The sequence below is a fragment of the Schistocerca americana genome, chromosome 3, assembly GCF_021461395.2.
Source record: "Schistocerca americana isolate TAMUIC-IGC-003095 chromosome 3, iqSchAmer2.1, whole genome shotgun sequence".
NCBI classification, from domain to species: Eukaryota; Metazoa; Arthropoda; class Insecta; order Orthoptera; family Acrididae; genus Schistocerca; species Schistocerca americana.
This window is the reverse complement of record NC_060121.1, coordinates 727,891,509-727,903,257: the sequence shown is the minus strand read 5'-3', so window position 1 is coordinate 727,903,257 and position 11,749 is coordinate 727,891,509. Positions and strand designations below refer to the sequence as shown.

Here is an 11,749-nt window from a genome sequence, read left to right as displayed (position 1 = left end):
GTAGTCAGATGTACTCGGAAAATCAACAACATCCATAGCTACACAGCAAAATACGCCCATGTAGGGATAGCCGATAACCACCTGTATTGTGCCACACCAGTTTGCCACGTAGGTGAAATCATGGAGAGTTAGGCGAAAACTTTTGTTTGCCCAGCAACAAAAATTGCTTACCAAGCAATAATAAAAATGGCTTTCACATAAAATTACATGGTTCTTACGAACGACAAGGTAGTTATTGGCTATCCATACTTGTTGCATTACATCGAATTGATACAAATGTGATTGGTTTGCCAGATACATAAGATGAAGAAATGTGTTTTTCCGAAATCGATCATATATGTTGGATGAACAGTCTGTGTCAATACAGTGAGAACTTGCTCAGCCTGTAATCTTTGACATAAGAGAATACAATTTTGACGTGAATACGTGTATTCCCTCGTCGGTCGAAATTCCATGTGTGACAAAATACCGTTGCACAGAAACTGCTAATAGCTATACACAGGGCTAATGCACCAAAAGCAGTGGTTACGCCCACAACCGATAAATCATGTCTGTACGTGTTTGTTGCGCAGTATTTGTGTTGCCTGTGAGGTCATCGTGATTGCTACGAATTAGCTTTGCGCATAGTTGTAAACTGGCGTAGCGTGGAAACGGGTTTAGCTGGGACATTGATTCGGGTGTCATTGAGAAGAGGCTGCGGAGCGCTACTAGAACCCAAAGTGAGGTAATAAGAACATTTGCCGGAACGCAAGTGAAAATCGAAAATTACAAAATAATGAAACATGTCGTCTCACGTGACTCGCAAGAAAGGAATTGCCCGAAAGGAATCGAAAAAGCCTAAAAAGTACAGGACCGATCAATGCTAGAACAACGGCAGCATCGAAAAGGAAATGAAAAAGCAGCGCAAAGCGATTACGTAGCTGGCCCATCGGGCATCAAGCGACAGTTCGTATTTGTGATTTCAAATGGGTCAAATGCCTCTCAGCACTATGGGACCTAACATCTGAGGTCATCAGTCCCCTAGAACTTGAGAACTACTTAAACCTAACGAACCTAAGGACAACACACACATCCATACCCGAGGCAGGATTCGAACCTGCGACCATAGCAGTCATGCGGTTCCGGACTGAAGCGCCTAGAACCACTCATTTGTGATTTATTTATTCTGTAATCATTATACTATTCCGTGTGCCTATTGCATTAAAGATATTGATAATTAAATTGGATATTAATACGAAACACATTTTATGATTTTTATCACTAAGTTCTCACGAAAGATCTACGGCGCGGAGCCAAACTGCTCACACACAAGGTTTTTTGTTTTTTTTCCCTTGTGTGTGCGGAACTCGCATATTTAACGCAGATATCGTTAAAACTCTCCTACGGATATTTCTTGATGTTTCCTTTCTGCTTTTTTAATATTTTTACTTGAGCAATTTACAAGTTGCTTCCTGTTTCGTACTTTGTGTTATTTCCTCCAGAGGACTGTAAACTGTCAGTAAGCCACCTAGGCGGCCCAACAATAATGTTTTGATAACACGACCGCCACTCTCAGGCTGATATCAGCTTTTAGTCAATGACGACGGCACAACTATGGTAGCCTGAAGACTTTTTACCCAATATCTGCACTTGCACTTCCCCGAAAATCCGCCGAAAAATCACCTTTTATGAGAGGACGTTACAGTGTTTTTCGACCGTGTCATCCACCGGCGGAAAGCAGGAATATCCCAACAGAGGGATCGAAACGGCGAGTGTCTTCGAATTTTGAAGGGAAACATGACGCGGGGTAACGACTCAGCAAACTCTCCCGCTAAGCCATGCGGACCTCGGGCAAGCGACACTGTGTCAGACACCGAATTGACTCGTCGCGCCGCGCAGGTAGAGGTGTTTGTCAACAGGCGGCAGGCTACCCCAAACACGGCGCTTATCGCGGCCCATCTGCAGCGCCCTTCCCGCTGTTATCTCCCGCCGCAGCCCACGTCTCGCACACCAACAGGGAACACCTTTTGTGTCTTCGCTCCTAACGATTCCGACACCGGCGCGGCGACAAAAACACACCCGCTCTCGCTCTTTCTTCGCTGTCTCTCACACTGGACTTAGCCCGACTGTGAGGCTATTCTTCGCCTGTCACAAATTAGCCAGTGTAGCCTGTTTCGCAACTGTGTGGTTCCGAAAAGTGCGTGGAAAAACCCGTCCAGGGGAAACCCACACCAGAATGCAGCTGGTCGCAGCTCCCCCTAAGCGGTCGTGACGCAGAAAAAAAAAATGGTTCAAATGGCTCTAAGCACTATGGAACTTAACATCTGAGATCATCAGTCCCCTAGACTTAGAACTACGTAAACCTAACTAACCAAAGGACATCAGACACATCCATGCCTGAGGCAGGATTCCAACCTGCGACCGTAGCAGCAGCGCGGTTCCGGATTGAAGCATCTAGAACCGCTCGGACTCTGCGGCCGGCCGTGACACAGAACTGTGGTATACAAAGCGAGACACGCGTCGCGCCTACCTCTAAGGAAAGCGTCAATCTCTGATAATCAGCTTACAATACCTTAACATTACGCGCACTGTTCACAGAACAATAACCGACAAATAACAATCATGAGACCAAGATATTCGTAATAGGATACTCGTAAACAAATATGTAACTTATCAGAGCGGAAGTCTCCAAACCTCTAACAGCAACTCCTGCACAAAATAAAAGAAACGTGCTATAAAGAAATGTTTCAATTTGGATTCTAAAATCCGCGGCATATCACTCACAATTATCAGTTATGTAGGCAAGTTACTGAAAATAGCTTTGCAGCTCTAAATGTAAAATAATGGAAACAAAAACTAGATTACTTTTACTTAAAACAGTGAACAAGAATTACAGAATCTGTTGAATGGACTGAACAGTTTAGTGAGTACAGAACATGGTTTGATAGTAGATCAAAGAAAGACGAAAGTAGTGAGAAGTAGCAGAAAAAAAGCGAGAAACTTAACATCATAATTTGTGTTCAAGAAATATATGAAGTTGGCTAACTAGGAGCAGAATAACTCGTGATAGGCAGAACAAGGAGGACATAAAAAGCAGACTAGCACTGGCGAAAAGGGCGTTCCTTGCCAAGAGACGTCTGGACTGTGTGAAAAAAAAAAAAAACAGAAGAGATGTGGTACTGCAGAAGAATGTTCGAAATTAGATGGACTAATAAGGTAAGAAATGAGGAGATTCTCCGCAGAATCGGCTAGGAAATGATTATACGGAAAACATTGACAAAACATAAAAATAACTTCCATGGAAGTAGAGGGAGCTGTAGAGGATAAGAACTTCAGAAGAAGGCAGAGATTGGGATACGTCCCACAAATAATTGGGGACATAGGTTGCAAGGGCTACTTTGAGACGAGAAAGTTAGCACAGCAGAGAAATTCGTGGGGGGCCACATCTAACTAGTCAGGAGACTGAGCACTCAAAAACAAAACAAAACAAAAAAAACAAAAAACAAAAAAAAAAAAATTATGCACTTTACAGTCGTTCAGGGAATTTAACCCAGGTAAAAATTGTTTCTTCTGCCAGGTAATAACTGTACCGAATGTGTAGTTGCATCAGCCAGAAGCTTCAGGAGACATTGTGTACACGAAAATGCCACAGTCAAATGTAGGGACGATTGAAGAATGAAGTACACGGAGTTTGTGAACTGGCAATGCAAATTGTTCATATCACATGTTTCTGGGCTAAAAGTATTCTTTGCGAATGCACAGTTGTCCCAGACTGTAATGCAACGAATAATAATGTGATAACGACAAAGGATTTTATTATTTTGTTTTGTACAAATTATACTTGCAGAGTAGACAGTGGCGATCTTGAATCTCATACATCAATGGAAGCTCTACGCATAACCTCATCTCTAAGAATTTTTAATGTGCGACTGAATTGTTTAAAATCATTTTTCGATAGTAAATTGTCACGTCTATGACAGCTCTGTATCAGTAAATGTAAGCGTAGTATTTTGTTGCAGTCAGCGACAGTCTGTCGTCCGTAGACTTGCACTATTGTTACTCGCTATCATGTTGGGCATTTATACCATATGCCATGTTCGGCGGAGGCAAAACTTGTAAATATAAAGCGCTCCTCCTGGGAACTGCTGAATAACGATTACATACTCCAAAAACTTTTCTATCAAGTATTTTTCACTTGTCGCTTCGAAGTCTTAGCAGCAAACGATACACAATTATTTATGGTATGTGTATTGTCATCAGGCCACAAAATACGAGACACAGCTCAAACAGTAACCGTGGGCGGAGCTTCGTTGTGGATGTTTACGTCAATGATCTTCCGTTTTGCTACTGCTAGCAAGGGCGGAAGACACCCTGAACAACAGATACTGCGTGTGAATTAATATTATAATTAGTACATTAGTCACAGTCATGTTTGGTAATACTTCGGAAAACTTCTTTCCTTACACCGCTTCTATTGGTTTATATTCGTGATACACCACCAGTGTACTTCACATGACTTGTGCCATCACAGAAATGTAAAGACATTTGGCGGAATTTAATGACAGGAACATTTGTATACAAATATGTCAATGCACATGGTTTCACTAATGCAACGTCTCTCGTGGCGATCATCGCAACATCTACACTGTAACTATGATAAATGTAGCTATCTGCTAATGAGACTGTATACGTTTGAGATCTAGTTAACAGAGCAATAGAAATTCTAAGTAAAAGTTTGCATTCTTCCAGTATGTTTTGTTTAAGCCACTGTGACAGACACGTTCGTAGTATGAAACACACCCAGCATAATATTTAAACGTAACGTCCTCTGTTTATTACAACCGCAAGGTTAATTCGTTGCAACAGTGTGAATAGTATTTACAAAATATGTTTTCTTTCGTGCACTATTACGATGGTGCACTGTCAGTATGGAATTTCAACTGGCTGCGTTAAGCGTATTTTGGGTAATTAATTATTTAGTGAAAACGGCTACGCATTTGCGGTCACCCAAAAATTTCAGCTTATCCCTGGTTCCTGTGAGACAAAACAATAATGCTTCTGCTCCAAGTTTTTCGTACGTAATTAACAGAATGTTTCTCTGAAATGTATTTCGCCAACTTCACAAGTTTCTCGACGCTCTAAACATTGTTTATACCGAAATTCCCGTAAACATTGTCATCTGATGATGAACTTGGCGACATTTCATTCTTGGAGATGAAAACCCCTAGCGGTTGTTATTTTTTCCGTTAATCTTAGTATTATTTTCAGATAGGAACCTATGTACCCTCCTCGTATCGCAATGTAATACTTCCACAACTCCACAATCTCCGCATAGTTGCATGACGAACTGTGTGTGATACGGCTCGTATTTTATTATAATCACCTGTAATAACTACCCCTATGGCGATAAAGCGTCCGGACGTAGTGCCTGTGATCGGCAACGCCATGGGTATGCTACACATGTCCGCTATGACATCCACTTTATTGTGTAAACTCATAAACAGACACAAGTGTACATCCTATACAACTGTACACAATACACTCATTCAAAATCTTTGTCCGCATCAAACTGTTTCAGAATTAAATTAAAAATAGTTCCCATTTCCCGGTTCTGATATAGATTTTAGAGAGATTTGCCCTAGTTGGAAGGCAAATGCAGCAACAGAATAGGTAATCTCCTCCCAAATATTCCTAACGTGACTACTTATATCCTAGTACGATCTTGCCTAGCATTTGGCTGCAAATATCCTATCTATAGACTAAATCGCGTAAGACAATAGATATAAGTCGCAGTGTTCTACCACATTCATGTTGGACAATGAAAAGACGGTAAGTATCTCAGTGATAAGTGTAATTGTAATTATCAGGAATTAAAATACAATCAAGATGACCGTTACGGTGGCAGCGTGCATCGTCTCTCAGACACCGGTTTTAGTCCGTAGCAATCTGCTGCCAACAGATATTTTCCCGAGTTATCAGCAGAAGAAACCTTTAGTTGTTATAAATAAGCAAATCTGTCGTGCTAAGTAGACGGCTCTGTTTTCAAAAATCGAAAAAAATCACGGAATTGTTTCATAACTTTTTTTCTTTGATAGTAATAGTTGCTGTTAATGAACACGGCAATACATCCTGCATTTGCGCATGGGAGAGATGGCATACGAGAACGGCATGTTGTTACGTGTGAGACGTGAAAAATTTAAACGGATACAAGGATTGCGCACAGCGTCACAAGTAATGTCCTGACGAAGGGTATCGACAATACAGGCGACAGTAGCATCAGAGAATCCGTTGGATTCGTCCAAGTAACCAAAGAAGAGGATCGGTCGATGTTTTTCAGCATTTGGTTGATGAGCTCTTGTTTTTAAATTTCTATTGACTGTATGATAAAAATTTCGGCGAACTGCGTTATGGGGAAAAAGAAACATTTACGAACTTTATGATGAAAATCAATATACGCCTTAGTTTGAAGAATGTATCAAATGTGAATGAAGGAATTACAGCAGATCTTTAGTGGTACAATAAAGCTAGACGATCTTAATAAATATGTTACTGTTTTTACCTACGTCTAGGATTTCAAGAATTATGTTACGAGATGCAAGCACTTAATCCAGACTTTCGTTATGAGAGTACGATCTTTGTGTACGTCTGGCGTCTTATGCTATTGCACAGACCTTTTCAGTACGAAAGTCATTCATTCTTCTCAGTCCGTTTCAAAATCTATTTCCTCACAGAAGCACAGTACACACAACAAAGAATGGAAGTACTGTTGTTCAACAACTGTTTGAAGACCGCCGCAGCCTAACAGGCTAGGCTCACACGAACTATGCAAGTGTTACCGGCTCAGCACACGAAGTCATCATCTTTCCCAAAACTTGCATTAACACCATTTACCAAACTCCGCAGCTAGCAGCAGGCCTATGATTCCGCATATTGCAGAAGTGTAGCAATGATAAACTAAAGGATACTTCGTATTGTATTTTAATACAGAATTTGAAAGTAAATAAATATCTTAAATGCCATAAATGACGACGAAAGAGTCTTAAACGAAAGAAATTGTATAATAACGATCTCCAGTGTTTTTTTTTTTTTTTTTTCACCGTAGCGTCGTAGCACGGTTCTCTTCGGGATGAACACCAGTCTTTCTTTGGTTTCCTTGTCTGATTTTGGTAGGGAACAGAGCCGACGCTATTTAGACAACTGTAACAGTCTGCGTGTACTATTGCAGGTTACTAGTGGAAAATATAAATTACTGAGTCAAACAAAGAGTTAAAACGACGGCGAAAACTTCCACCACGCACATAGTAGGAGAAGAAGCTGAATTTTCCCCTTGAATACAATTTTCTAGGGGGTAGGCAGCGGAAGATTGCTAGCAGTGAATCTTCTGGCATGATGCACAGTAGATCACGAAATGCATCTCCTGCTTCTGCATGTTTCAAGTATTTTAGAGAGAAGCAGTAATGAAGCCATTTCCTTTTTTCACTATCGGTTTCCTTCATCTATTATGGCATTTGTAACCGTTTTGTTGTTTCTCTCTTGTCGTGAAATGTGTAATGACATAGCTTTCCGCGCACCTGGTCAAAACTTGATCACTTCTCATTCTCGTTGGAGTATCTTCAACCCCGTTTATCTGTAGCTTTTTCTTTCCTATGATGTCTAAATGTGAAGATGTGGCCTCTTTCACTAGAGATTACTTTTACATTTTTGTCCATCTTCAGTGTCACTGTCCTACATCTCTTGTAGCACTTTTCAGTAACTTACGTTCCCGTCAGTAGACTAAACAACGAAAAAACGTGGTCCCTATACAAAAGAGCCTGCTTACAACTCAGGCATATATCTTAGAATTCTGCTCATCCCAAACAGACCTAACAGGGGAGTTTGCAAGTATACGAAAAACGGCAGCGTGAATGCTCGAAGCTTTAACTGGCGAGATAACGTTACTGAAATGACGAAAAACTTGAATTGACGGGTTCTTGAAGACAGACGCAAATTAGCCCACGAAAGCCTTCTTACAAAATTTGCTGAGAAGAAAGCTAGAAGATTCTAGAGATATGTTCATTCGTGAAGACAAGATCAGACTAATTACGGCACGCGGAGGGGCTTTTAAGCCGTCATTATTCCCGCGCTCCTGGCACGACAACAGCGGGAAGATATCCTAACTTATAATACTGAGCTAAGTACCCTCTGCCATCCACTTCAAAGTTGTCTGCAGATTAGTGTACGTGTTTTCAGAACATCACACGTCTCCCTTGCTAGGTAAATGCTCTTCAACCTCTAGGACCATTTGTATAATTCGAATAAGGCCATGAATACCCCCTTCCTGGGCCTTTTTTGAGTTTCGGTGGCAAACACGTGTGGCATACGCTGCCGTAGCGCGCAAAAACCCCCACCCCACATTTAATGCCCAGGCTTACCGTAAAAGCCGGCGATGCCCCGTACAACGGAAACCTTAGGGAGTGAAAAAGGCATAGGCATTTCTGCTCTCTGTTAAGAGCTGCATACACGCACGTCCCTCCATACACTCGTTATGGACGTACGAGCTTTGCATACGTTCGTACTAGTGGTCGTCAACCTTTTCTGCTCAAGAGCCAACACTGACACCGCGGAGCGATACCTAGGACCGCATGTGTACCTATTTTACTGTTAATTTGTAAGCTACATAAATTGGTATGTTAAATGAGCACACATAGACCAGCTAGAGTAAGGGCGGGATAAGTTGACCGCCGACGCCTGTAACGAACACTTGATGTCGTCTGTTCTCTGTTACACTTAGCGACCGCAAAGTTGGAACACTGTAATTACCTGACGACATATTGCTGTGAAGTTTGTGTGAACGGACGAATAATTGATCAGCATGAGTAACTTTACTTAAATTTAATTGCATTATGCAACGACACGCGATCATGAATGTTTACTAAATGCTTTGCATGTAAGTTTTCTTGTGCCCATTGCTTTGTATTAGAACAGATAATCATTTCTACAAATATGTACTCTATTTGAAGATGACCTCTGTAATGAGTATTCACGGATCCATGTTTCTTCCGTGTCAAAATTTATACCATAACAGCTGATCGGTAAGAGTCGCGCACGTCCGTGAATTTTTTTCACTTACTGTTGATTGCCTCTCACAGGGAACAGTGGGTAGCCATAGCAGTGTACGCCACGGCGGCCGGGTTAGTGGCGAAGTAAGGGATCGTGCCCTTCCGCCGTGATACAGAGACTTGCCGTAGCGCATGAAAACCCACATTTAATTCTCCTGATGACCCGAAAACCCGATGGTGTGCCATACACCGAAAACCACAGGGAGTGAAAGACGCCTAGCCTTATTTGCTTTCGGTTGGGAGCTGCACACACGCACGTCTCTCCAGACATTCATTATGGACGTTATGAACTTTGTTCAGGCCTGTAGTCTTGTACTATAGACCTGTAACGAAGTAATTAGTTCTTTGGAGTCGGTCTCAACATCCACTTTCCCGCGAAAACACCGTGCACATAACAAAGAGGTACTGTTCAATCCCGTAAATCACTGTAGCTGGACACGGTAGTATGCGAAACGGTGGCATGCCGGCCACTTGCCGCAGAGCTTGAGAACCCCCGATTCGGGCTGAGAGCTAGCGAAAAGGCGAGTGACGTGGAGTACGGCGAAAACTAAAAGTTGGTGTGAGACGGGGCTCGCGGCTGGCTTACCTGGAGAGCATGGCGGAGTCGTGGAGAGGCGGCGCGGCGGCGGGCAGCGGCTGCGGCCGCCGCGGGCTGTCGCGGCTCAGGATGCTGGAGATGCTGAAGGACGTGTAGAGCGGCGCGCCCGCCTTCTGGCTGTCGCCGCCGCCCAGGCCGCCCCCGCCGCCCCCGCCGGCGCCGCTGGCTCCCGGCGGCGGCGTCATGCTGCCGGCTCCGGGGGACGAGCACCGGCTCGACGCGGGGCTGCTCACCACGGACACCTCCAGCTCCGCCGACCTCGCGTCTCCCATGGCACCGCTCCGCTCCACTCTAGTGCATTACCAGCCTCGCAGCGGCGCCGCCGCACGTGGTCGTCGGCGTCTGCGAGCTAGCGTCACGGCGCGTCGGCCTCCGCCGCAAACCACCGATTGCGGCCGGGTGTGCGTGCGTGCGTGGCGTGGCGCAGAGTGTGTGCGTGTGTGTGTGTGTGTGTGTGTGTGTGGGGAGCACGTGGTCGCCTCGCGGGGAGGTGGGCAGGGCCTGCGCTGCCTGCTGCCCGTCGTCCCGCACTGTCTCCCTCTTCCGCCCTCTGCCGCCGCCGCCGCCGCCGCAGCCGGACCCGCGGAGCGGTTCGCAAATAAGATAATTACGCGACAGATAGAAGTGTCAACCATGCTTAAAACCTCCGTATCGACAGGGATCTCTAGCGACTGCGCCCATTCTGGGATTGGTCGAGCGATAACGGACAAGATTAGCCCCTAGCGCCACGCCAACCCCGGCCCGTACGGACCATTTTCGCTCGTCCGCGCAGCCACCCTCCTTGGGCGCGCCCATTGGTTGGCTCGGCGCCGGCCAATGGTGGGGTGGCGTCGGCGATCGATACTGCCCCTCTCCTTCCCCCTTTCCCCCCACTACACCGCCTGGCGCGGCGGCTGCCGGCCTTCCTCGCTCGGGAGGGGGATGTTTTTTTGACGAGTTATAAAGGTGCGATTCTGGATCTCCCCTCTCAGAAGGGCTTAAAATCGACCTCCCTCTAGCACCCGCGTTTCTCCGAGTGCAAAAGCGCCAGAGAGGTTATTATGTAAGGAGGTGAACGTCGGCGGGGCAATTACCGATGATTACGGGAGGGGGCACCGCAACACTTGCAGCCGGCCACACCCCGTCTCCGCCGGACGTTAATTACTGCCCAGCTGAGGGGGGGAAACTTCTGCGCTATCTCCTAAATATTTGATGCTCCCGCTTGTATCCACTTTGATTGATGGTCGTTGCGGTAAGAGAGGCGGGCACGTAAGGGCGTTCTTGGCTAACCACACCACTCCCTCTGATTGCGACCACCGAGAAAAATAGTGCAAGCATGCGTTGTTTCCGCAGTGTACTTAACAGTCTGAGCTGTACTGCCCATTTCAGCTCACGATAAGGAACAAACACCATACTGAAAAGTGGATCATTCGTTACTAGATACACCCAATTTTCGTCGTACCCATAGCGCCTCCCAAGACACCAAAGTCAATAGAAATCTTAATAATAAAATTAGCTTTAAACTTCAATATTTCAAAATGTTTTTAAAGTTGTGATTTACATTTTGTATAAATTGGTGAAGCTAATGGAGGGTTTATTTATATGTTGTCTTCTTTGTCTTACGGGCTCGTTCTTCCGCAGTCGTAGGCATACAAGTTGTATACGCTAAACACGGACTTTTGCAGCTGTAATGAAATTCTTATTACGACCAAATGCGTTTCGCTTTATTCTAAAACATCTTCAGTGGTCACTTGCAAAAATATGTTTTTTTCTCTTACAATATTTTGTTTGTTAGGTTCGTGATCATTCCGCAAGCTTTAACTTAGTACTGTAAGCCTAAGCAGTATCAATTCGTATCGCTACTCTTAGCTGTTTGTTGCTTATGTCATTCTTCCTATTCTTCGACGTATACGTGTTAGATTTTCGCAAACAGCACTTTTGCCAACACTAAATATATTCACGTTTTTGTGTTGTGAAAGATCACTTCACCTCGCCAATTCGTATGTTTTGTTTTGCTTCTGCGGGATGCGCTCATCTTTAGTTTGTCTTGGTAATAGTGAGAGCGTCTGGTATTGGTCTCTCTCTCTCTCTCTCT

At 44.3% G+C, this 11,749-nt stretch overlaps 1 protein-coding gene across 1 annotated transcript in view; it reads right to left on the bottom strand.

Moving 5' to 3' along the window:
- Positions 1 to 9,947, bottom strand: part of LOC124606348 (RELT-like protein 2) — a 52,250-nt gene extending 42,303 nt beyond the window's left edge. Inside the window, exon 1 of the mRNA XM_047138330.1 lies at positions 9,664 to 9,947. Coding sequence (XP_046994286.1) covers positions 9,664 to 9,947 — 284 coding nt within the window. The remainder of the gene's footprint in view (positions 1 to 9,663) is intronic.
- Positions 9,948 to 11,749: the final 1,802 nt, after the last annotated feature.